Source organism: Mus caroli, unplaced genomic scaffold (genome assembly GCF_978045245.1).
Source record: "Mus caroli unplaced genomic scaffold, Mus_caroli_1 scaffold_20, whole genome shotgun sequence".
Classification (NCBI taxonomy): Eukaryota; Metazoa; Chordata; class Mammalia; order Rodentia; family Muridae; genus Mus; species Mus caroli.
In genome coordinates this window covers 14916806-14943530 of record NW_028227275.1, presented here as the reverse complement: position 1 = coordinate 14943530, position 26725 = coordinate 14916806, and the positions used below count along the sequence as shown (strand labels likewise).

General features: G+C 48.3%; 1 protein-coding gene and 1 pseudogene across 1 annotated transcript; both read left to right on the top strand.

The window, feature by feature from the left end:
• Positions 1-2270: 2270 nt before the first annotated feature.
• On the top strand, positions 2271-26070 carry Slc68a1 (solute carrier family 68 member 1). The gene is made up of 9 exons (XM_021151744.2): positions 2271-2351; positions 17090-17332; positions 17937-18019; positions 18432-18884; positions 18989-19112; positions 20149-20245; positions 22859-23030; positions 23105-23298; positions 25248-26070. Exons 2-9 carry the CDS (start codon positions 17165-17167, stop codon positions 25514-25516), a joined length of 1560 nt encoding a protein of 519 aa, XP_021007403.1. The 5' UTR covers positions 2271-2351; positions 17090-17164; the 3' UTR covers positions 25517-26070.
• Positions 9579-9687, top strand: LOC147000123 (small nucleolar RNA SNORA32; annotated as a pseudogene).
• Positions 26071-26725: the final 655 nt, after the last annotated feature.

The following is a 26725-nucleotide window of genomic DNA, read 5'->3' as shown; positions in this document are numbered from 1 at the left end:
CATAGGGAATGAACCTGAGACTCAGCTATGCTCAGAGAGAACTCTTCCAAACCTACCTACATTTCTAGTCCCCTGCTTTTTTTTCTTTCGTTCTTGATGGGGTCTAGCTCTGCAGCAGTGGCTGGTCTCAAACTGATTGCACTGCCTCCAGTTCCCAAGTGCCTGGACTACCGATGGGCTTCGTCATGTTCAGCTCTAGTTCTCCCTGTATGCCTACAAAATCCCCATAAGCAATGGAGCAGTTTCAACAAAAAGAAGGTCCCTTGGCAGAAAAGTCAAAAGAGACACTCCTTGCCTTATATCTCAGGGTAGGTGTCTTAGGGTTTTACTGCTGTGAACAGACACCATGACCAAGGCAACTCTTTTTTTTTTTTTTTTTTTTTTTGGTTTTTCGAGGCAGGGTTTCTCTGTGTAGCCTTGGCTGTCCTGGAACTCACTTTGTAGACCAGGCTGGCCTCGAACTCAGAAATCCGCCTGCCTCTGCCTCCCGAGTGCTGGGATTAAAGGCGTGCGCCACCACGCCCGGCCCAAGGCAACTCTTAAAAGAACAACATCTAATTGGGGCTGGGTTACAGGTTCAGAAGTTCAGTCCATTATCACCAGGCAGGCATGGTGCAGGAGGAGCTGAGAGTTCTTCACCTTCATTTGAAGGCTGTTAGCAGAATACTGACTTCCAGGCAGCTAGGAAGAGGGTCTTACAGCCCACAATCCACAGTGACACACCTGCTCCAACAGGGCCACACCTTCTAGTAGTGCCACTCTCTGGGCCAAGCATATACAAACCAACACAGTAGGGAAACTGAACAGGTAGCAGCAGGTCCTATTTGATTGCTTAGAAACTGGACTGAGCCTTACAGACTTGATTTTAAAGGTCTAGTAAGTGTGGAAGAGGAAGGACTCCTCTGGGACTCCAGAGAAGTCTGGTCTAGCCTGGTTGGGCATCTGATTGTATGAAATTTGTTGAAGGCTGGGCACGGTGGTACACATCTCTAATCCCAGCCCTTAAGAGGCAGAGGCATGAAGATCTCTGTGAGTTCAAGACCAGTCTGGACTAGAAAATGAGTTCTAGGGCAGCTAGTGCTGTTAAAGAGAGAAACACTGTCTCGAAAAACAGAAACAATTCATTGACTGTTTCTCTGAACTTCATGGTTTTTGCTTGGTTGGTTGCTTGGTTGGTTGGTTTTTGAGATGGGATTTCTCTGTATAGCCTTACCTTTCCTGGAACTTGCTTTGTAGATCAGGCTGGCCTTGAAAGCAGAAATTCACCTGTCTCTGCCTTCCTAGTGCCAAGACTAAAGGTATGCGCAGCCGCCACCAGCACTCAGTGGTTATTTTCATCTGTAAGTGGAAATAATAGCATCTACTTCCCATGTATAATTTGAGGAAGAGGCATTTGGAACGGTGCACCTATCCTGCAAAGTACATAATAGTAGGTGGTTGAGCAGTTCTTTTATGTGTGTGTATCGCCAGCCCTGTTTTTGTTTTTAGTTTGAGATAATTTTTAGTTTGAGATAATTTAATTAAGGGCAAAATAAGTTTGCCCTTAATTCATTCTGTATTCAGCACAGGCTAGCCTTCTATGTGGCATGAATTACAGACTATGCCATTAACCTCGGCACTCAGAAGGTGGAAATTATCAGATCTTTTAGAGTTCGAGGCCAGCCTGGTCTACATAGTGAGTTCCAGAAGAGCTAGAGCCACATGGAGAAACCCTGTCTCGTAAAACAAAACACAACAACAACAACAACAACAGGAATTTCAGAAAGGCACAATCAGGCATTTCTTCCTCTTCTAATTCTTATTACTACCACTACAAAGAAGTCGGACAGCATGGGTTGTGGGTTAACGGCCAAGTGCCTGTGTCTACCATCTCCTGCCCTGGCTCTCGATTCCTTTGATTCCTCATGCCCACAGCTCAAGCTGGACTTTGCACTCGCAGGCTCACAATCCAGCCGTAGGTAGTCTCTGCTAAATTCTCATCTTCTGAAATTAGGATCGGGGAAGAGGAGGGGTGAGTCCCCAAGAGGAACTTGCTTTGAGCTGAAATGAGTTTTCGTGGAGGTAAGAGAGAGGAGATAAGTACTTCAGGAATCCAGGCAACCTGCCCCTGTTGCCTGATGCCCATTTTCTTTTGGGTCCCTAAGGGAAATAGCCCATGACAAACATGGCAACGACAGCCTCAGGCGCGGTCACCTGCCCGAGCTGCTATCGGGAGAGCGGTGCGGAGCCAATAGCTGGGAAGGGGCGGAGGGAGAGACTGGGGAAGCCCGGGGCTGCTAGCGCGCAGGCGCACTGGCTGGCACCTGGCTCCCCGGCTGCCGCGGAATTAGGCATCGTCTGCCAGGATTGCGGTGAGCTGCTGGCCCACGGCCCAGGACTTCTCCGGTCCCGGAGGAGCCGGCCGGACCCCGGGGCTGATCTGATACAAAGGACCAGCCCGAGGGTGGGGCGGGAATGCGTTGCGCCGTTTGAGTCATTGGGACACTTTGCGCGGTTCCTTAAAGTGCCAGATTATTGATTGGAAAATTCTGGGGTCAGGAGGAATCGGGACCAAGGGGCAAGCGTAGAATCCCCGCAGAAGGTCTCTGTTGGGGTAAATAAAGGGGATGAACCGTCCAGGTTGCTCTTTGAGGAATCTGAGTTTATGGATGCAATGGTTCAGGCCGGGACTCATTGACCTAGTGGCCCTTAAACCTGGTAGCAGAGTAGAACCACTGGGTAGTTTAAAAGATGCTGGGCATCACCTCCAGAGATCCCAACTTTTGAGGTCTGAGCGAGGTCCGAGCCTAGGTGTTCTAGAATAGCTACCTCTTCAGGTAATGTGCAAACGAAATGAAAACCACTACACGTGTTTCTGAGTAGAAAGCTCCTGGGTTGATTCCCAGTTAATTCCTTGGGGACTTAGAAGTGGCCTGCTATTCTGAGGTGAGTCGGCTGACACTTTCGTGCCACCATAAAATCCTGTGAAGGACCGAGAAAGTCCCTCTGGCAATGGGTGAAAACTCCATTTTCCATCCGAGGAGGGTGAACCTGTTAACTCGCGGGAGAGAGTCGGGCTCCTCCAACAGCTCTCCTGGGGCTCCTTCATTCTGCGGGGAGACTGACCAAGGAGTGAAACAGCTAACATTCCAGTCAGCAGCTTGCTGAGAAAATGACACGCCTAGTATTTGCTTTCTTATTATGACTTGAAATTCCACCTGCTCATTCGATACTGGCAGGACAGGCAGCAAACAGATTTGCTTTTTCCACAGACGTGGGAACAAGCTCTGTGGCTACTTGAGGATAGCGTTCAGCCTTGACCCAAGCACTGCTGATGAAAGACCCACAACGTGAGGACTCCCTCACGTTCTGACTCAGGAGAGGCGACACCCCAAAATCACCCACAAGAAACGATCTTGCTGCAACTGCAAGAGGATTTTTATTCGAGAGCGTTCTCGGGCCCATGGTCATACACCACGCAGGGGTAGAGGACCATGGCGCGCTGAGTAGCTGAGTAAGGGGGTATTTAAAGGAAGAAACCACAATTCATGGAGGTGGGGAGGGCGTTGTTGGAAAATACCAAAAATACCAGTTAAGAGTCACAAGGAAGTATAAAGTCACAAGTGTCAGGTTATCTCTCAAGACAGTTTCTAAGAGCCCCTAACAATCTAAGAGCCCCTAAAGATAGCACATTTGCATTGCAGGTTCCAGTAATGGTCAGGGTGTCATTCTTTGAATTGAACCCAGGAAGCAGGTGGGTGGAGGAAGGAATGTCGCTATCTGTTTTATGACCAGTACCTGGAGCACTAAGCCACAAAGGCTACACTCCCAAGCCTGGGCCCAAAAGCCTCGAATTTTGTTTTTACTTTGCTATACTTTTTTAATACTTCTTCATTCCCCCCTTTTTTTTTTTAATAGTTCTAATCTTAGAACTAGACACTATCTTTTCCCTGACATAGTTGATCCTTTAGGGCATGGTACTGTTGTCTCAAAACTAAAAGCCACACTGCATTAATTCTTGTTTTAATAAAGGTGACTTGTCTATTTAACACACATGGACCTATAATGAAAAGCAGAAGCAAAATCAAAAGGGGTCCCATAAAGGTAGATAGTAGGGTGGTCAAGAGTACAAGATAAGGGCCTTTCCACCCGAGTCTCAAGGTTTTCTGCGTGGAGACGTCTAGCAGGTCTTCTGGAGCAGGCCTTCTGGAGCTGCTTTTTCACTCGCTGTCTCACTCACTGGAGCACCTTGAGCCTAGAGAACAAAGGCTGGGAAAGCAGCATGTCAGCACTATGTACAGAGGCTATTTTTACCAGTGGAGGGGGCCCCCTATAGAGTAATTTATACGGGGGTCAGTCTAAACTGTCCAGGGGTGTTTCTATCCCTGAAGAGCAAAGGGTAGGAGAGCTATCCAATCATTAGCGCCAGTCTCCGCTGTCAATTTGGTAAGGGTCTCTTAATGGTTCTATTTATTCTCTCTACCTGTCCTGAGCTTTGGGGCCTGCATGTACAATGTAACTTCTAACCGATCTCTAATATCTTGGCCAGTCCCTGATTTACCTGGGCAACAAAGGCAGGTCATAGCACAGGCCTTGCAGCTTTTGGCTATTTCTTCTGTCAAGTCAAAGAGTCCTATAACATAGTAGTGAAAGGACCTAACCACACCTTTGAATTTCTTGGCCCCCAGGCCAAGTCAAATACTGTCCATAACTTGATAGTGCTCAGGGGTGTATCTAAAGCTGGTCTCTCTGATGTCATAATAATCTTTAGGCTCCTTGACTGCCAGGATCATTGCTCCTTGAGTCACCTGTTTGGCAGTTAGATCTGCTATCTGATTTTCTTTAGCCACAGCATCTTAGATCTTTCTCTGCAGATGTCAACAGCCCTCTCTGTCTGTATATTGCTCCGTACAGTGGCAAAAGCATACCTGCTGTCAGTGTAGACTTTTCTTTTGCCATTCATAGAGCTTGTCTCAAAGTCACAAGTTCAGCTTTCTGGGCCGACGTCCCTTCAGGGAGGCTGCTGGCCTAGATCACTTGCTTTCTGTCCACCACCATACTGCTGTCCCCGCCTTCTGCTTACCTTTAACCTCGAGGCTACTGTCATCAGTGTACCAGCTCGAACCCTCAGGCCAAGGCTGATCTGATCCTTCAGATCATTTCAAGTACCAGTTTCTCAGCACAGTGATGAGTAGGTGCAGTCACACGCAGTGGGACAGCAGGTGGAACGAAGCGAAGGTCACTCGTTCAGTCAACAAAAAGCTCTGATGTGTCACAGGAGCGTTGGTAGTCATCCATCAGTCAGGGGGCTTTTGGATAATGCTTTCAAGAGCATGGGATGCCATTACAGCTAGTTACTGTCCCAGAGTGAGCTTATCAGCATCCTTGACAAGCAGATTATGGCAGCAATAGCTTTCAGGCAAGAAAATCACCCGCTGGCAACAGGGTGTAACTTCTTGGATAGGTAAGCCACTGGCCTTTTTCAAAGTCCCAAAGTCTGAGAAAGGACTCCTCTGGTGACCCCTGATCTCTCTTCCACATAAAGAGTGAAAGGCTTGGTTAGGTCAGACAAAGGCTGGCCATCAGTAGGGCCTGTTTTATTTCTCTAAAGGCTTTCAGGTGATCTGGGATCCACAAAACACCTCCCCTTTCTTGGTTAGGAGGTACAACAAGGCAGCTAAGGTCGCCAACCCAGGTGTCTAGAGTCTGTAGAAGCCAGCAGTACCCAAGAATTTTCTTACTTGCCTTGGTGTAGTTAGCCACTACTTCCCGTCTTGAAGGGTGTCTCTCAAATAAGTAACTTCAGTTTGACACAGCTGAGCCTTTTTAGCTGAGGCTCGGTCTTCAGTTGCCCAGGTTTCCTGTCTAGATCCTGTCTTTTTCTTTCTCTCCTATCAAATTTCTCTCTCGCTCTTCGGTTGTTAAGAGCATCTGCAACAGCTGTTGACAATCATCTCAAGTAGGCTGATGAGAAAACATAAGGAACTCTACCAACCCTGTGAGGCTTTGGGGATCCTGAGAAAGGAGGTGGTTAGTTTTCCAGTTATAAATACCAACAGAGGAAAATGACCAGTACTGAAGGGTTTAAAGTTTGGGCGGGTCCACCAGAGTCCGCCCGGACTCTGTGCTCTGCAGTTCCATGTACCCGCAGCGGTCCGCCTCTTGACACCCCGAGGGGTTTAGGGTTCCCTCAGCAGTTGGGGTTGAGGCTGTGGATAAGGGGAAGGTTGTGGACTAGGCCACTCAGGAGGCTTCATACAACCACAATTTTGAGAAGCAAAACCAAATTTTAACAGTGAAAACAATCTAGTTTTTTCTTTAAAAATGAACTCTAAAAACATTACTTGCTATAAAGTTTGGCTGTCCGTTCCTGCACACAAACACAAGAAGGTGTAGCCGCCAATATATCTGTTACAAATCGGGTTTCTAGGATAAGAATTACATAGAATATTACTCAATTTAGGCGTATCTTTAGAGACCTGTTCCCATGGATTGTCTCATGCTGCATGTTGTAGTTCTAAATTACTCTAACCCAGAGTTACCAGTTTTAAGTCAACTTTTTGTTACCAGTGTTACAAATTTTTAATCATAACTAATAACTTATGAGCCACTAATCTATAACCAAGACATAAAAACATATTTTACTTTTGAAACTATTTAGAAACAAAAAAAAATGAAATGGCCGCATACATTTGCTCATTTAAACCAAACAAAATTCTTAATTTTTCTAGCTGTAATTTCAAGAGAGGAGCACCTTGTCACCTGATGAATCTAATTATCACAAGCACAGAGATTTTTGTAGAACTTGAGAAGCTGCTGGTCCTTATAAGAGCAGCGTTTATAATCAGCTCCTAGCAGGGCTTCTCTAGCCACACTAGATTCCTAACTACAGGTGCAGGGCCCCAAAGACCAATTAATACTGTTTATTTTATTTTATTTTTTACCAAATTATCCCCAGATAGTCGGAGAGTACTGCTTTTCTCAAAACCCATTCTCTCACATCTCAGGTGTAAACTATCTCTAGTCAGGGTATAAAGCACCTATGAGAATTACCTTTGCTTTTCTAGATTTTCACATAGCTCTAAACACATACACAAAAACACATAAAACAGAAACCAACAGATCCAGACACATTCGACCCTTTCTTGTCCTCTACAAGCAGGCAAGAGAATTAGACGATTTTGGAGGGGGAAGCTTCCGCTTCAACAGAACTCGGTCCCTCTGACCGATCCGGAGACGGCCAGGCGTCCCTGGCTCTCCTTACCTCCCAGGGCGTCCCCCAGGGCCACAGCCTGTGGTCCTCCTAGCACGTCTGCCGACCACAGTCCTCCGGTCCTTACGGCCCAAAAGGACAGCTGCAAATACCGACCGCGCGCATTTCAGACCCCATCACTCCATCGTCTACAAACACCAGCATCCATTTCTACCTAGACGACCAAAACCAGAGAAGCACACTTGTTCCTCACTCTGCCAGGTGTAAAACCAAGGCACGAGGTGGGACTCGAACCCACGATCTCGCAACCCGAAAACCAAGACACAAATTTCACTCTGCCAGGTGTAAAACCAAGGCACGAGGTGGGACTCGAACCCACGATCTCGCAACCCGAAAACCAAGACACAAATTTCACTCTGCCAGGTGTAAAACCAAGGCACGAGGTGGGACTCGAACCCACGATCTCGCAACCCGAAAACCAAGACACAAATTTAATAAACTCAGATGGATCCGAACTCAGACTTCGCCATGCTTCAGAAACATAGGACAAGACACAAACAACCCAACACAACAAGCACATGTTCCAATGTTCGTTTCAGAAAACAGACACTCAAAACAGAGACACCGGCCGGCACACACACAAGAGGGGATCCCCATACCTCCAAGTCGGTTCTCGGGTGTGAGGGGTGGTCGCGTTTCCCGGCCAACGCACCAAATGAAAGACCCACAACGTGAGGACTCCCTCACGTTCTGACTCAGGAGAGGCGACACCCCAAAATCACCCACAAGAAACGATCTTGCTGCAACTGCAAGAGGATTTTTATTCGAGAGCGTTCTCGGGCCCATGGTCATACACCACGCAGGGGTAGAGGACCATGGCGCGCTGAGTAGCTGAGTAAGGGGGTATTTAAAGGAAGAAACCACAATTCATGGAGGTGGGGAGGGCGTTGTTGGAAAATACCAAAAATACCAGTTAAGAGTCACAAGGAAGTATAAAGTCACAAGTGTCAGGTTATCTCTCAAGACAGTTTCTAAGAGCCCCTAACAATCTAAGAGCCCCTAAAGATAGCACATTTGCATTGCAGGTTCCAGTAATGGTCAGGGTGTCATTCTTTGAATTGAACCCAGGAAGCAGGTGGGTGGAGGAAGGAATGTCGCTATCTGTTTTATGACCAGTACCTGGAGCACTAAGCCACAAAGGCTACACTCCCAAGCCTGGGCCCAAAAGCCTCGAATTTTGTTTTTACTTTGCTATACTTTTTTAATACTTCTTCACTGATACCGTAATACTTAGTAGTTTTCCCCCTCTGTGGTCTCTACAGGCTCCCTCCTGGAGGGAGTGGGAAGCGCCTACCCTCCTCCTCCTGATAGTCTCCTTCCGGGCCCAGCCGGTTACTCCTTGGTTTCCTCCCTCAATTGTACTCTTTGTCACCAGAGGTTGCTACGGTTGGCCAATCTTTCCTGTTGTTAATCTCCCAGAAACCTTGGAGAGTGGACTGCTAGGGGAAAGTTCTTGAAGTAGCTCCGGAGGGCTCCTCAACAGAGAAATGCTTTTGTGTCTCCTACTCTCAGCGGGTGCCTTCCATCTTGATAGAAGCTTGGTGGAGGCTTACAAACTCTCCTTTCTAGTCTGGCCCCTTTTACTACTACCTGGGTCACATTCTGCCCTTGTTTTCTTAGCTTGGTGCTGTGTCCTGGGTGAAAGGGTTGTAACTTACTGCTGGCTTTTACCAACACTCCCTTCGGTACATCTGCAGCCTCAATGCACAGGTTTGCTCCGACTATAGGGTTCGAGGTTGCTACTGCTTCTCCAAACCCCACAGCCAATCAGAGCACCTAGTGTGGGCTCTGGGAGTTTGTTTTCCTCTGACTGCCCTTTGTAAGGCAGAGGACACCCACGTTGGCCTTCTGGGGACAATGGACTCAGCAGGTGTTGAGCTGGAGCTTGGGGGAGGGATCTGCCTGAGGAGTGGCCTAGCCTTGTTCTTGGGCTTTTGAGCTGGAGGGAAATAGAGAAAGCACTCATTCCCAGGATGCAGAGGGACTGGAAAAGGTAGACAATACCTGATTGGGCGAACCTGGAGGGTATGCGGACCCTGGCATGGGCATTGAGGGAGCAAGATTTGATAAGATTGTGGAAGTGGAGCCGGGCAGTGGTGGCGCACGCCTTTAATCCCAGCACTTGGGAGGCAGAGGCAGGCGGATTTCTGAGTTCGACGCCAGCCTGGTCTACAAAGTGAGTTCCAGGACAGCTAGGACTGCAGAGAGACCCTGTTTCGAAAAACCAAAAACCAAACCAAAACAAAAAGATTGTGGAAGTGGGTGCATGGTGAAATGAGAGGTGCCAAGGTTTGTAGCCAGAACCTGTTTAGAACTTCTTGGTTAATGGTCATTACCAAGGCTTTTAGAGTGCAGTTTCTCATTTGCTGTGGACATGACCATAAAGAAAAATTCCCATGAGGTTTTTCATAGGCTACTACCTGTTGGGAACATTTGTTTAAAAAAAAAAAAAAAAAAAAAAAAAAAAAAAAAAAGAATTTCTTGGTTCCAGCACCTCATAGCTTGCGACTGTGGGCCAGTTATTTACCTGATCTCCGGGCTTTGCTTGCGTCTATAGACTGTAGATGGGAATAGGAAATGCACTGTGAAGGGTTCACAGCTGTTGATGTGGAAGCCAGGCCTGTCCTGAAGGAGCCAGCACACAGTCACATCCAGGCGTCTGGTTGGAAGGCAGTGCGTGAACGGAAGTGTGGAGGTGGCATTTAAAACAGAATTGGGAGGATGGCACATGGGAAGGTCTGAGAGGCATCCGTGGTGAATATTGCCATGTGGTGGCATGCACCTGTAATTCCAGCACCGGAGAGGCAGGAGGATTGCCGCAAGTTTGAAGCCAGCCAGCCCTTGTCTACATCAAAGACTTATATATTAGTCAGAGGAGTCCCTAACTGATTTTTTTTTAAATGTATATTTTTGGTGTATATATATCATGTGTGTGTACATACATGTTTGTATTTAAGGATATTCATGCATAAGCTACAGTGAGTGGCTAGAGGGAAGAGGACGACCTCAGGTGTTGGTCCTTGCCTTCTAATCTTAAAAAAAATTAATTTTAAAATTTTATTTATTTATTTATTTATTTATTTATTTATTTATTTTGGTTTTCCGAGACAGGGTTTCCCTATATAACCCTGGCTGTCCTGGAACTCACTCTGCCCGGCTAAAAATTTTATTTATTTATTTATTTATTTATTTATTTATTTATGTTTTGTTGAGACAGGGTTTCTCTGTATAGCCCTGGCTGTCCAACGCCGGGTGTGGTGGCGCACGCCTTTAATCCCAGCACTCGGGAGGCAGAGGCAGGTGAATTCGAGGCCAGCCTGGTCTACAGAGTGAGTTCCAGGACAGCCAGGGCTATACAGAGAAACCCTGTCTCAACAAAACAAAACAAAACAACCCCCCCCCCAAAAAAAAACCCAAAAATTTTATTTTTTAAGACAAGGTCTCACTATGTAATACTGGAACTTAGTATGCAGACCAGCCTAGTCTTGAACTCTCAAAGATCTGCCTGAATTGTCTACTGAGTGCCTGGCCCTAGAACATTTTTTTCCCCAGATCTATTTACTTTTATTTGTATTTGTGTTGCTTGAGTGTATGTATGTGTGTGTGTCATCTGCATGCAGGGACCCTTGGAGGTCATGAGAAGGCCATGGATCCCCTGGAACTGAGCTACAGGTGGTTGTGAGCGGCCATGTGGGTGCTGGGAACTAAACGTGGGTCCTATGCAAGAACAATAATGCTCCTAACGACTGAGCCACCCCTCCAGCCCCGCACCTTTCACTATTATATGGGTTCCATGGATCTGGTGCAGGGCTGGGGGCTTGCACGGCAAGTGGTTTTACACTCTAAGCCATATCCCCAACTCCCAGCCAATTTTTAAAGATCATGAAACCCAGTAAGAGCTATTGTTTATGGAGAGTCCTGCATGTCCTGGACCCTCTGCTTGGGACTCTCTGCTCCTTTTGCATTTGAGCCCCACTTTAGGACACTTGGTATTAACCTCTCCACTGGCCTAGGGAAAGGAAGTGGCTGGCCCTAGGCCACCAACTCGGCTATTCCCAGGACAGGCCTCCAGCTCTTGTGCAAGGAGACAGGCACAGGAGTGGGGAGCTTGGTTGAAGATTACAGGATATGCAGCTTATGCAACGAGGATGGTGTGGGCTCCCTGGTATTCCTCGGCGAGGCTTCTTTTCTCTTGTGTAGTGGGTTCAGAGGAGGAAGGCTGTTTGCTGCTGGAGTTGAATCTGGAGACACACAGGCTGGAAAGTACCAGTCACCCCCCCCCCCCTCCTCCAGCAAATCCAGCGCTGGCTCACCTGTCTGGAAAGCCTCTACCTGAGGTCTGGGCTAAGTGAGCATTTCTGGAGTTCTTGCTGGGTATCCTGGTTTGCAGGATTCCCCCAGGCTCCTCCTGGGTCCCAAGTTTTTCCTCTACTTCTTTTACTTCAGCAAGGGGGCTAGGTCCTAGGATATTCAACCAGCCCTAACCCAATCTATAGAGAAAGCTGGTCTGGGGAATAGAGACAGGCAGATTTCTGTGAGTTCCAGGCCATCCTGGTCTAAAGTAACAGATTGCATAGTGAGATCTGCCTCCAGAAAGATAAAGCTGGTTTTTAAGCATCTGCCTTATGCTTAGCCTGGTGCTCTGGGTCTCCTGCGTGTTAGTTTAGTGTTTGATATTTTCTTGTACAGACAGCTCTATTTGCCCATCTTGCAGGCTCAGTAGTAGCAAACGACTAGATCAAGGTACCCCTGTGAGAGGAAATAGTGGTTCAAACCCTTCCCTATTTTTTTTTTCTTTTTCCCCTCTGAGACAGGGCTTCTCTGTATAGCCCTGGCTGTCCTGGAATTCACTCTGTAGACCAGGCTGGCCTCGAACACAGAAATCTGCCTGCCCCTGCCTCTCAAGTGCTGGAATTAAAGGTGTGTGCCACCACCGCCCGGCTCTTAGTTACTGTCTTGTTGCTGTGCAGAGACACCATGACTAAGACAACACTTAAAAAAGAAAGCTTTTAAGTTGGGCTTACCATTTTAGACGGTTAGTCCATTATCATCATGGGCAGAGAGCCTGGCAGCCTGCAGGCAGGTACTAGAGCTGAGAGCTGCATCCTGGTCCACAGTTGGGGAGAGAGCATTGGCCTGGCATGGGCTTTTGAAACGTCTCAGCCTGCCCCCAGTGACACACTGCTTCCAACTAGCCACACTTCCTGATCCTTTTAATCCTTTTAAACCGTTCTGCTCCCTGGTAACTGAGCATTCAAATACATGAGTCTATGGGGACCACTATTATTCAAACCATCACTGAAGTGGAGACTTGAGGGTTCTTTGGAAAGTTAACACTGGATGTTTTGCTGGGGCAAACATGTGAAGAAACATTTAGCTGAAGTGGACACAGGTGTAAGGGTGTTCTGCTAAAAGATGTTCTGTGAAAGGACACGTGATGAAGGATTCTTTGCTAACAACACACATGCATTGGTCCGCCTTACATTGCGTAGTTGAGCTGCATTTGTCAGGACCCCATAGAGAGAAACGCACCAACAATCTTCTTGTGGTGTGCTGCAGTTTCTTGCCTCTTCTGTGGACTCGGGCTGATTGGCAGAGTGACGTCAGCTGAGACAGACGTACATGCTGAGGCAAGACCCGTGGAGGACACCCACCGTGATGCTTCTCTCTGCCACATGTGATGTCTATCTCTGCCAGTTTTAGTGCCACCGCTACTGATTCCTGTCTTGCTATCCCGACTCTCCTGAAGCGTTTGCCAGTGGCTCAAGCTGCCCCTGCTAACCTGTAAACTAAGCTGCCGATTTCCAGACAACACAGACAGGAGTTGCTCCAAAGAACCTTTTCTAAACAGGTCCACTTTCCCTGTATCCTTTCATTTCCACTACCTCTGGTGAGTGGTGGGCTAGAAGGGAGGTTAAAGCATTTAGGAACCATCATTAAAAAAGGGTTTAAAAAAATATTAAAGTTACACACCACAGTGACAGTGACTTGAGTTATAGATAGTAATAGAAAGTGACATTTTGCTTTGTAGTCCAAAGGGTCCTAGAGCCACATCTCTTTCTCTCTCTCTCTCTCTCTCTCTCTCTCTCTCTCTGTGCGTGTGTGTGTATGAGAGTATTGAGAGTGTGTATGTGTACATGCATGTTATGTGTAGTATGTGTGTCTGTGTGTATATGAGAATATGTATGAGTGTGTATGTGTATGTGAGTGTGTATGTGTGCATGCATGTTAAGACAGGGTCTCACTATGTAGACCAGGCTGTTTTTGAGCTCATAGAGCTCTGCCTGCATCTTTTGTAATTGAAGGTATGGAGTACTATGCCTGGCCTACCCCATTCAGCCATCTTTTCTTTTTGGGGGGTTGGGTAGGGAGGGAGTTGTTTGTTTGTTTGGTTTTCAAGACAGGGTTACTCTGTGTAGCCCTGGCTGCCCTGGAACTCACTCTGTAGACCAGGCTGGCCTCGAACTCAGAAATCCGCCTGCCTCTGCCTCCCAAGTGTTGGGATTAAAGGCGTGGGCCACCACACCCGGCAAGAAATCACTATTTTTTAAGATAGGTCTCACTAAGTTGTCCAAGCTGGCTGTGAACTTTCAATCCTCCCGCTTTGGCTTCCTGAGTCTCTGGAGTTACAGGATTATGCGATTATGCCAGTAATCCCTATGGAGAGTGGTCTGAACTCTGTGCTGGCTCTTGGAATGGCAGGTGCAGACTAGAATGATCCTGTAATGGAAAGAACCAGCAACCACAAATGCCTCATCCGAGGAACGGGAGGCTGGGCTGGGAGTGGCTACCTTGTAGAAATCTGCAGGCATGGTGGGGAGGCAGGGAGGTTGGGGCTTAGCAAGGACGTCTCTGGGGGTTTTGTTCCTTCTGTTGGACTAGGGCAGAGGGCAAACAGGATATGACTGGTGGGGGAGTGTGTGCAACCTGTGAGCCATGCAGCCTCGGGAAGAAGTCACATTAGGCTAGGCTTAAAGCAAGTGAATATTTGCTCGTGGCTGGAGGGTGAAAGTCTACAATGTAGGCCTGAGCAGAGTCCCGTTTCCGCTGGAAGCTCTGGGGAAGAGCCCTTCCTTCTCTTGTCTAGCTTTTGGAAGTCTACTGGTGACGGCAGCCCTCCTTGGCTTGTGGCTGTGTCATGGCAACTTCAGGCTTCATCCTCACGTGGCCATCTTTGCTTGATTTGATCTCTTAGTTTGGGTTACTGTTACTGTTAGTTTGTAGTTACTGTTGCTGTGATAAAATACCAAAAGCAAGTTGGGGAGGAAAAGGGTGATTGGGCTCACACTTGCACATCCACAGTCCGTCCCTGAAGGAAGTCAGGACAGGAACTGGAACAGAGAGAGAACCAGGAGACAAGAACTGAGGCAGAACCTACGAGGGGTGCTGCTTACAGACTGGGCAGCCTGGTCTACTTAGTGAGCCAGACCAGCCAGTTACATAGTGAGTCCTGATCTTAGAACTAAAAGAGAAAAAAAAGGGACAAGATGTGCTCATACACAGGTTCCAGACGCGCCACCCCAAGGAACTAATCACTCAGGGCATGTGTATAGAGGTGTGCTTGACAGCAGCGTGTATAGACAGCAGTCCCGCAGAGAGACTTAAGAAACACGATGAGAGAGTATAGAAGCTGCCGGGTGTAGCTCAGTGGTGGAACCCTAGTCTAGCATCTATAAGGCTCTGGGTTCTATCCCAGGCAAAGAGGTGGGAGATGAGAACCTCTGAGTAAGACCCTATTTGGACACAGCATCTGTGCACTTGAAACCAAATTAAGATGGAGTCATATTGAATTGGTGTGGCCAGTCCCTTATTAAAATGAAAACTGATTCTCAAGTGTGCTGGCTCGTTTTATGTCAACTTGACACAAGCTAGAGTTATCTGAAAGGAGGGAACCTCAATTGAGAAATGCCTCCATTAAGATCTGGCTCTAGCCGGGTGTGGTGGCGCACGCCTTTAGTCCCAGCACTCGGGAGGCAGAGGCAGGCGGATTTCTGAGTTCGAGGCCAGCCTGGTCTACAGAGTGAGTTCCAGGACAGCCAGTTCTATACAGAGAAACCCTGTCTCAAAAAAAAAAAAAAAAAAAAAAAAAAAAAAAAAAAAGATCTGGCTCTAAGGCATTTTCTTAGTTAGTGATTGATGGGGGGTGGTGCAGCCTATCGTGGGTGGTGCCATCCCTGGGCTGGTGGTCCTGGGCTCTATAAGAAAGCAGTCTTGGCAAGCCACGAGGAGTCTGGGACTTAGTAAGTAGACCATGCTGGCATGTTCTGCTTCCTAAGTGCTGGGATCAGAAGCATATACCACCGCAGCCAGCCATATCTTGATCTTTTGTTACGTTGTTTTTGTTTTGAACAGGGTCTCAATATGTAGCCCTGGCTGTCCTGGGGCTCAAGGTGTAGACCAGGCTGGCCTTGAGCTCATAGAGATCTACCTGCCTTGGCCTCTTACATGCTGGGATCAGAGGTGTGTACCACCATGCCTAGTCTTGCATTTTGTTATTACAGGTTAGATTTCTCGAGAGCTTTTTCCATTTGCCCCGGTGGTGCATAGAAATTGAATTTTGGAGGTCAATTAGAAAGGCTTTAGCATCAGATAAACCTGGATTCAAGAAAGGGAAACATTTATACGCGTCGATGAGAAACCAGGGAATATGTGAAGTCTGGATTCAAATCTATTGCTTTTTTGCTATGTGATATCGGCTAAGGTCTTCAGCATATTTTATTTTATTTTTTTTTTAAATAATTTTTTTAAAGATTTATTTATTTATTATTATATGTAAGTACACTGTAGCTGTCTTCAGACACACCAGAAGAGGGTGTCAGGTCTCATTACGGATGGTTGTGAGTCACCATGTGGTTGCTGGGATTTGAACTCTGGACCTTCGGAAGAGCAGTAGGGTGCTCTTACCCACTGAGCCATCTCACCAGCCCCCCTCAGCATATTTTAATTTGAGTTGTTCTACAAGACCATAATAGTGCTTCCTAGGGGTTGTGTAAAGATAACAGTCATGTCAGTGCGCATTGATTAAACACCCTTCTCAGTAGCGTTTCATCCCGTCACCAAGGCTGGCCTGAACCATGTAGTCCAGGCTGACATGGAATTAGCGGTCTTCCCAGAGCTGGGCATAGAGGTGTATGCCATCATGCCTGGCTCATAGAGTATTTTCTATGAGCTTTTCCGTTTAATCTCTCTGGTCTAAAAGAAACTAGGGTTAACCTTATTGGGGCTGCCTACCCTATAAGCACACTGTGGCCCCCCACCCCCAGGTCACAGCTAGACCATCTTGGTTAGACGGCATGCCAAGTATCCTGTTTGAGTACTTGGATGCCTGCCTTCTCTTCCCATGAGCCATCTCAGTTTCCCGTAGCATTTCTAGAGCATCTCGCTTAGATGTTTCTGCTGTACCTCATGGGTAATTCACCAGCTTTGTCCTTTTTTTTTTTTTTCCGAGACAGGGTTTCTCTGTGTAGCCCTGGCTGTCCTGGAACTCACTCTGTAGACCAGGCTGACCTTGAACTCAGAAATTCGCCTGCCTCTGCCTCCCAAGCGCTGGGATTAAAGGCATGCGCCGCCACACCCGGCCCATCAGCTTTGTATTATACGCAAATTCCTTCCAAAGGAAATGAGTCTAAGAAAAAAAAAAGTTGTTTTTTTTTTTTTTTTTTTTTTTTTTGGTGTCAGGGATTAAATGTAGGAGCTAGACTAATAGGCAATCGCAGAGCTATACAGACCCCAGCCTGGAATGAGTTATTCATTTTATGGTTATTGAAGGTCTCAGAGAGCTGGCTGGAGAGGTAGTTCTCTCTGACCCTTGTTGCTCACTGGCTTCTTCTTCCCCAGAGACGAGGATGGTCGGACGGGTAATGTCTGTGAGTCCTCCGCAGTGCCCCTGGGGCTGAGGCTCCACCAGCAGCCATGGGGCTGGACTGGCCCCAAGCCTGGCTATTGGGCCTGCCCACAGCTGTGGTGTACGGCTCGTTGGCCCTCTTCACCTCCATCCTGCACAATGTGTTCCTGCTGTACTACGTGGACACCTTCGTCTCGGTGTATAAGATCAATAAAGTGTCCTTCTGGGTTGGAGAGGTAGGCCAAGCATGGGGCAGCTAGCACAGTGGGAGACTGGGCATCGGGTTTCCAGGTAGACAGAAGGTGCTGGGTCCTGTCCCAGTGTTAGGCTCTTGGGCAGACTGTGCAAAACTCAGCCAGAAAAGCTGGTAGGGTTATTTATTTATTTATTTATTTATTCATATGAGTACACTGCAGCTCTCTTCAGACACACCAGAAGAGGGCATCAGATCCCATTACAGATGGTTGTGAGCCACCATGTGGTTGCTGGGAACTGAACTTGGGACCTCTGGAAGAGCAGTGCTCTTAATCTCTGAGCCATCGCTCCAGCCCTTAAGGACTCTTCAGGAGGATTCTAGAAGCACTCTTGGCCACTGCCTTGGCGCTCCGCTGTTTGTATGTTCATATATAATATACCCACGGGCATCAATCGGCTGGATACACTTAGCGGCTGCAGTGGGTTGCTGGAGTTCAATGTGTGTACCAGCCACCAGAGGGGTTTTGGCAGAGGAACATGCACAAAAGCTTGCCGGCAGGAAGAACTGCCATCTTTGGGGAAGGTGCATGGACTGGTGTTAGGGAGCCCTGTACACCCCACCTGCCCATCTCTCTCTTATTGCAGACGGTATTTCTCCTCTGGAACAGCTTCAATGACCCCCTCTTCGGCTGGCTCAGTGACCGTCAGTTCCTCAGCTCCCAGCCCCGGTGTGTCTTAGGGGATGGCACTTCACTGCCCCGTCCGGCTCTGATGATCCCCCGAATGAAGGACTGCTGCTCATATTTGGGGGAGGGGAGGGAGGGAACCCAGATGTGATAGGGGCATGGCTCAGCCAGGGGAAGGGGTTGACCCTAGTGTGACATGGGGCTCATCCCTTGCTTCTTAGACACTCCCTTCCCTTTCCCTTTTTGGGCCCTGGCCCTGAGAATCGGTATCCCATAGCACTTTGGGTAGGGCAGTAGGACTGAGGAGAGGGTAAGCTGTCTCAGGTCAGGGGCTGGAGACTTGGGGTGTGTATCTAGGTGTGAATTCCTCCATCTGTCTCTTGGGCCCAGCCAGGGGAACCAGGGCCTGCCCTGGTTTAAGGGTTACCTCCTAACACCTTCCTCTCCCTGACAGGTCAGGAGCAGGACTCTCCTCCAGACATGTGGTGCTGACCCGGGTCCGGGCTCTGGGCTGGCATGGGCCGCTGCTGGCACTGTCCTTCCTGGCATTCTGGGTGCCCTGGGCCCCTGCTGGCTTGCAATTCTTACTGTGCCTGTGCCTTTATGATGGCTTCCTGACGCTCGTGGACCTCCACCACCATGCCTTGCTGGCCGACCTGGCGCTCTCAGCCCACGACCGCACCCACCTCAACTTTTATTGCTCCCTCTTCAGTGCAGCTGGCTCCTTGTCTGTCTTCGCCTCCTACGCCTTTTGGAACAAGGAGGACTTTTCCTCCTTCCGTGCCTTCTGTGTGGTACTAGCTGCTGGCTCTGGGCTGGGCTTTCTGGGGACCACACAATTGTTGAAGCGGCGGATTGAAGCGACCAGAAGGGACAGGGGTTGCCCGGGCCTGGACCTGGATGGTGGGTAAGTGACTAGCCTTGGCTTTCTACGCTCGGAGCCTGATTTTAACACCCAGTCCTGGCCTACGCTGGCGTAACCCCACGTTTTCCTTTCCCCTCTGCCGACAGCGTGTGTGAAGAGGAGCCGCCAGTGGGTGGTGAGGAAGCAGGCAGCATCACCTTGGGCCAGTACCTCCGGCAACTGGCGCGCCACCAAAACTTCCTGTGGTTCGTGGGCATGGACCTGGTACAGGTATGGAGAATCTTTCCTTCACCCCTCCTTCAAGAGCTGGAAATGTGGGAAGTCAGGAGAGCTAGTTTCTAGCACTTTCTGTGTTCCGTACTCCCTTGTGTCATCTCTCTCCCCTGCCCCCTCATCCCCATGGTGCCTAGAACTGTTGAAACCAGAGCCTTGTATATTTTTAGGGAATCACTCTCCCACTGAGCTACACCCCTGCCTCTCTCCCTGTGAGCTTTGGCAGGTCTCAGCCTCCAAGGCCTTGTCTTCATCCATCATAAGACTGAAGAATCCTTTTTTTTTTCCTTTTTTTCTTTTTAATTCTTCTTTCATGTTTATGGGTGTTTGGCCTGAATGTCTGTTTGTGTACAAGTGTGTGCCTGGTACCCAGGGAGCTAAAAGAGGCTGTCAGATCCCAGGGAACTAGAGTTAAGAAGGCTGTGAGCTATCATGTGGGCCCGGGGAGTTGATCTTCGAACCTCTGGAAGAGAACAGCCAGAGCTCTTAATCACTGAGCCATCTCTCTAGCTCCTGAAACAACCTTTTTAAAACAAACAAACAGCCGGGCGTGGTGGCGCACGCCTTTAATCCCAGCACTGGGGAGGCAGAGGCAGGCGGATTTCTGAGTTCGAGGCCAGCCTGGTCTACAAAGTGAGCTCCAGGACAGCCAGAGCTATAAAGAGAAACCCTGTCTCGAAAAAACAAAAAAAAAACCCCAAAAACAAAAAAACAAACAAAACCAAAAAAACCACATCAAAAACCACTTCTAAAACCTAGGTGTATACAAGTTAGCCAGACTTAAAAATGATTTATTCTTATGCCACGAAAACATAAAAATTGTTCTATTTGCTAATTTTACTATGCCTTCAAGCTAAAATTCCATAGGCCACAAGGGATTGTCATTTAGGTTTGTTTGGGCATATTCCATGTTTGGTGATGTGGGACAGTGTGCACTCCTGCTCTGGGGACCAGGGCTGGGTTGCTGCTCTCCCCTGCTGGCCTGTGAACTGTCATGTCCTCCTGCCCCCCACCCCCACCCTCTGTCCTGCAGGTGTTCCACTGTCACTTCAACAGTAACTTCTTCCCCCTCTTCCTGGAACACTTGCTGTCTGACCACATCTCCCTGTCCACTGGCTCCTTCCTGTTGGGTGAGTAGTGCCTCGGGCCAGCGGCTCCCACGTGCTGCCCCAGGTCTGTTCTCCGTGGGTGGAGGTTAGTGGATCTCATTTCAGTCAGGAGCGATGGTGACACCCAGAGGCACTGTGACAAAGTGCAGCGCCCGGCCGCTGTGCTGTTATCTGAGTGGACTTGGCTGTACTTTTTATTCTTTCTGAGCCATTCATTTTTTGTTTGTTTTGTTTTGTTTTGTTTTGTTTTTCTTTTCTTTCTTTCTTTTTTTTCTTCTTTGAGACAGGGTTTCTCTGTGTAGTTTTGATTTTTGTGGAATTTGCTCTGTAGACCACGCAAGGCCTCAAACTCACAGAGATCTCTTACCTCTGCCTCCTGAGGCCTGGAATTAAAGTCTGCGCTGCCACACCCTGCTTTTTTGTTTTTTGTTTTGTTTTTCCCACCACTCTCCTTTGTAACGGGAGGGTGATAATAATACAGTGGCCCCTGTGTTGATCTGTTTCATACCCATCGGTCAGCCAACCCTGGGTCCAGAGTGTTAGGAGAAAGATCTGTGGCTCCATTAAACATGCAGTCTTTTTGTTGTTGTTGTTGTTTTTTCCGGGACAGGGTTTCTCTGTGTAACCCTGGCTGTCCTGGAACTCACTCTGTAGATCAGGCTGGCCTCGAACTCAGAAATCCGCCTGCCTCTGCCTCCCGAGTGCTGGGATTAAAGGCGTGCGCCACCACGCCTGGCTAAACATGCAGTCGTTATGCTCACATGTTTATTATCTACTGCTTGTGTGGAGAGTGTGTGGTGCACGCATGCTGTGGTGCACATCTGGAGGACATAGGACAATTTTCAGGAAATGGTTTTTTTCTTCCACCATGTGGGACCCAGGGATCAAACTCAGGTCGCCTGGCTTGGTAGCAAGCCTCATTACCTGCTGAGCCATCTCACTGACCCTAAAGCCTTTTTCTTTCCTGGCCCTGTCTCCTAATTGATACAGTGTAACAGGTATTTGCATAGCATTTACATGGCACTGAATATTATAATCAAGACATCAGGCCAAGCTTGATGACATACACCTGTAATCTCAGCATTACAGAAACCGAGGCAGGATTGAGGAGAGTTTGATGCCACCCTGGATCTAATAAATACATATATTAAATTGATAAGTTAACTAATTAATAAACAGTAACAACAATAAGAACACCTCAAACAGCAAATAATTTTTAAAAAGGAAAACAACAAAAAGAGAATTTAAAGTGTATGAGAGGAGTTGAGGATGTAGCTCAGTTGGTAGAACCTGGATGATCCTCCCCTGCTGGACTGGATTCCCTAGCACCACATAAACATGGCACGGTGGTCCACATCTATAACTGACAGACTTGGGAGGTATGGTTAGGACCACAAATTCAAGGTCAGCCTAGACTACATAGCAAGTTTGAGGCTAGACTTGGATATATGAAATCCTGTGTCAAAAAAAATTGAAATTGAATTTTTTATAAAGATTTATTTATTATAATACATAAGAATATTGAAGCTGTCTTCAGATACGCCAGAAGAGTCGTTATGCAGATCTCATTACAGGTGGTTTCCAGCCACCATGTGGTTTCTGGGATTTGAACTCAGGACCTTTGGAAGAGCAGTCGGGTGCTCTTACCCACTGAGCCATCTCACCAGCCCGAAGTTTTTATTTTAATGAAATAAAAGGTTGAGCATGGCAGTGTAGGCCTTTAATCCCAGCACCCAGAAGAAAAAAGCAGGCCGATTTCTGGGAGTTTGAGGCCAGGATGGTCTACATATTGAGATCCTGTTTCAAAACAAAAACAAAACAAAGTAGGTAGAGTGTAATGGCACATACCTTTAACCCCAGCAGTGGGAGGCAAAGGAGGTGGATCTCTGTGAGAGTTTGAGGATAGCCTGGTCTACAGAGTAAGTTCCAGGACAGCCAGGGCTACACAGAGAGACCCTGTCTCAAACAAACAAACAAACAAACAGACAAACAAACAAACAAACAGACAAATGAGCTTAAGGACATGTAGACACTAAATTAAAAGACAAACAAAAGTATCTGGGAGTATGTATATAGACCCTGTGCAGATACAATGTCGTTTGATATCAAGGTCTTGAAAATCCATAGACTTTGCTAGCCATGAGGGGTACTAGAGTCAACAGCCATGATCCCAAGGGACTACAATACCTACCCCAAAGGGCTTGTGGAAATTACGGTGTGAAAAGCAGACTGGAGAGATGGCTCAGTGGTTAGGAGCACTGCTGCTCTTCCAGAGGTTCCAGGTTTGACTTCCGTTTACCCACATGGTGGCTCACAGCTGTCTGTAACTCCAGTTCCAGGGGATCCAATGCCCTCTTCTGGCCTCTGCAACCAAAACATGCGTACACATAAAACATACATATATCATATATGTGTATATATATCATATATGTCATATATATTGCATATATATGCCATCAAGACATGCATCCATATAAAATAAAAATTAAAATATGCTAATAACATGCGAAAAGTACAAGACATTGTCTGTTTGCAATGAATGCAAACTGAGCCCGATTATTACAATGTCAGTTGCCAACCCTGTTGAGGCCGAGGCATTGCTTCTGAAGAAGTGGGCCCCTCTTCCCTCCCCAGGCATCTCCTATGTCGCTCCTCATCTCAACAACCTGTACTTCCTGCCCCTGTGCCGGCGCTGGGGTGTCTATGCAGTGGTGCGGGGGCTCTTCCTGCTCAAGCTGAGCCTTAGCCTCCTCATGCTGTTGGCTGGCCCAGACCACCCCGGCCTGCTTTGCTTCTTCATTGCCAGGTATGCCCCGCCTGCCCTCGCCCCCACACCTCTGTGTCCACCCGTTTTACGCTGGCCTCTCTCTCCCTGGGCAGCAACCGTGTCTTCACTGAGGGTACCTGTAAGCTGCTGACACTGGTGGTCACTGACCTGGTGGATGAGGACCTGGTACTGAACCATCGGAAGCAGGCAGCCTCGGCGCTCCTCTTTGGCATGGTTGCCCTGGTGACCAAACCTGGCCAGACCTTTGCCCCACTGCTGGGCACCTGGCTTCTCTGCTTCTACACAGGTAAGGCTCATGGAACACAGCTTGCTTGTACCAGCTCTGGGTCTAGTGAGGGGGACAGAAGGGCTGTGCGTAGGCCTGTGCTGCCTTGGGATGCTAAGCCTTGCTGGCCCACCCCTCCATGTTTTCATAAGTGAACTGATTCATTCAACAGATCAGCATAGACCTGTATAGGCTGGGCTCTGTGTGTAAGGGGAGTAACATGGTAGGGCATATGAAATCTTAGCTGTCTTGGAGCTTAGATTCTAGATGGGTGTTGGTGGTGCATGCCTTTAATCCTAGCAGTCAGAAGGCAGAGGCAGACAGATCTGTGAGTCTGAGGCCAGCCTGGTTACAGAGCAAATTCCAGTATAGCCAGGGCTACACAGAGAAACCCTGTCTTAGAAAAAAATGTTTTAGACAGGGAGAAGGGTGGACAGGGTGACCTATGGACTGGGTTTTCAGCGTTTAAGGAAGCTGTTTGGAGAATTAGGGGCTGGGAAGAGACCTGGTCAGATTGATGTTTGGAAGAAGTTTGCTCGAGCTGCCCGGATAATACATACAGATCAGTGTGGTCAGCAGCTCGGAGGTCATAAAGACACAGGGCCAGAGGCTGTCGAGGCTTGGGCTAGGGAGGGCGCAGTGGGGTGCATTGGGAACTGAGGTGACACATGAGTGTCAGGGAGTGATTGCTGAGGACCGAGAGGCATGAGATATGATGGTGTCTCTCGTGAGAGGGGAAGGATGTGAGAAAAGGGTTCAAGGCCAGCCTGGTCTGCAGGGTAAGTCCTAGGTCAGCCATGACTGCACAAAGAAACCCTGTCTCAAAAAGCAAACCAGGCTGGAGAGATGGCTCAGTGGTTAAGAGCCCTGGCTGCTCTTCCAGAGGTCCTGGGTTCAGTTCCCAAAGCCCACATGGCAGCTCACAGCTGTTGATCACTCCAGTTCTAGGGGATATGACACCCTCACACCTATGCACGTAAAATTAAATGATTAAAGGGGTGGGGCGGGGAGCAAACCAAGCAAACGGAAGAATGGATCTGGTAGGAGTTGGCAAGATGGAAGAGACCTGAGATTCTAACATCTAGGAGATGGAGGTAGGAGGATGAGGAGGTCAAGCATTCCCTTCAGCTACAACAACCTAGGGTGCATGATACTGTCTCAGTAAAGAACAATGTGCCAGGGCTGTAGTGTAGTAGGAAGAGCACTTGCCAAGTATGTATGAAGCCTTGAGTTTAACTCTGGAACCGGGTGACTCGCTGTGGTGATGGATACCCGCAATCCCAGCACTCAGGAAGTGGAGGCAGGCGGATCGGAAGTCTGAAGTCATCCTTGAGTACATAAGGAATTTAGAGCTAGTCTGGACTAGATAGGAGGAGGAGGAGGAGGAGGAGGAGGAAGGAAAGAATAGAAAGCAGCTGGAGCAGTAGCTGGATATGGTGGCATATGCCTTTATTTCCAGAACTTGGGAGGCAGAGTCAGGAAGTGAATTCTGTGAATTTGAGGCCAATTTGGTCTACATAGTGAGTTCCAGGAAAGCCAGGATTACTAGAGAGACCCTGTTTCAAAAATTTTTTTCAAGTAAAATATAGATGATAGATTTGTGGTTAGGAATTGTGGCATATACCTATAATCCCAGCTACTCGTTAGGAGACTGTAATATTGAAGCCAGCCAACAGTGACAGTTTAAAAAGACTTTTTTGTTTGTTTTGTATTTTGAGACAGGGTTTCTCTGTATAGACTTGGCTGTCCTGGAACTCGCTCTGCAGACCAGGCTGGCCTCGAACTCACAGATCCATCTGCCTCCCAAGTGCTGGGATTAAAGGCATGCGCCACCACTGCCCGGCCTCTTGCCAGTCTTAAGCACACTTTTAGTTGTGGCTTAGGACACTTGTGATGTTTCTTTTACCATCCTATGGGCTTTGAAGGGTTAACTGGGCTGACCATGCTCCTCTTGTGTGCTCTCACCCCAGGTCACGACCTTTTTCAGCAGCCCCCAATGACCCCTGTGGGGAGCGTTCGGCCATGGCCAGAGCTGCCAGCCCCAGCCGCAGCCCCCGCACAGGCTCCCACACTCCGCCAGGGCTGCTTCTACCTGCTGGTGTTTGTCCCCATCACCTGTGCACTGCTGCAGCTCTTCACCTGGTCCCAGTTCACGCTGCATGGGAGACGCCTACGCACGGTCAAGGCCCAGCGTCAGAACCTGGCCCAGATCCATACTCTGAACATTAAGATGGTGTGAGAGGCCCAGCAGGACCACTGTGCTGAGATCCTTGGCCTAGTCCCAGCAGTAGCCTCTCGTGCTGACCGCATCCTGTTTCCTCACCTCTGGGTTCAGCCTAGAGAACAATGGAGCTTCTGGGGCCGAACCAGGAGCATCACCAAGGACTGCCCCTTCTTTAGTCATGTGACTCAGCTTGTGCAAGGGCTGGGCCCTGTGTGCTCAGGGACCTGCGACTCCTGTCGGGTAGCAAGAAAAGAGGACCAGAAAGGGTATGGCTGAGTACGGTGCCCAGGAGCTGCCTGGGACCTGTAGCTGGGGCTGGCCACTTGGTGGGCTCGGGAGTTTCTGAAGCTGTGACCGCCCCTCTTGCCCACGCAGGAGAAGTCGACTGAAAGTGCCACTCGCCTCTCCTTTTAGTCGTTTCTCTCAGAGGGTTCTCTGCTTCGGCTATGCTTGAAGTGACATGCCCTCTGCTGTAGCCCCCTCCCGCCCACGCCCCCAAAGCCCAGCAAGGCCTCTAAACTCTAAAGAGGTTCATCTCACCTCAAATCAAGTAAAGCCAGTCATTCCAATTTTTTGGGTCTGTGCCGTGTGTGTGTGTGTGTGTGTGTGTGTGTGTGTGTGTGTGTGTGTGTGGCAGACAGGGTTGTTGGGGGCTGGGAAACAAAAGTTCCCCAAGATAATTTTCCTAGAGATACTAGGATAAAATTGCAAATTGCAAGCTGAACCTGGTGATTTGTGCCTATAATTCCAACATTTGGAAGGCTGTGGCAGGATTGCCTCAAATTCAAAGTTAGCCTAAAAAACAGCCAACGAGCCAAACAAAAAAAACCTACTGTCACCAACAAATTAATCCAGCAGAGTGCTGGGTGATTAGGCCTGCAACCGGTTCCCTCAGCACATTTCCCACACGGCATTGCAAAACAGTGGTCAAGGAGCCTCTGCCAGGCTAGGGGCTCTCAGCTCGGAAATCACCTGAGCAGTTTCCAAAACATCAATGCCCGAGTCTTTGCCAAGATTCTGGTTGAATGGGTCTGAACAGTGCTGTAGCCTTTGTATGGTGTGGGTTCTGAAGGTCTGCACAGGGGCCCGGCCAATGAGCAGTGGTTCTCTCAAAGTTACTTAATTTTTGGGGGTTCTGAAAGTCTTTATGAATCATAAACACCCATGTTGTATAGTTATTGGGGCAGTATAAACATTTGTTAGGTATCTGGCAACTTCCTTTTA

Coding starts and splice junctions, on each gene's coding strand:
- Slc68a1 (XM_021151744.2), top strand. CDS start 17,165: ATGGGGCTGGACTGGCCCCAAGCCTGGCTATTGGGCCTGCCCACAGCT. Junction 18,020..18,431: donor TTCCTCAGCTCCCAGCCCCG/GTGTGTCTTAGG, acceptor TCTCCCTGACAG/GTCAGGAGCAGGACTCTCCT. Junction 23,031..23,104: donor CTTTGCTTCTTCATTGCCAG/GTATGCCCCGCC, acceptor CTCCCTGGGCAG/CAACCGTGTCTTCACTGAGG.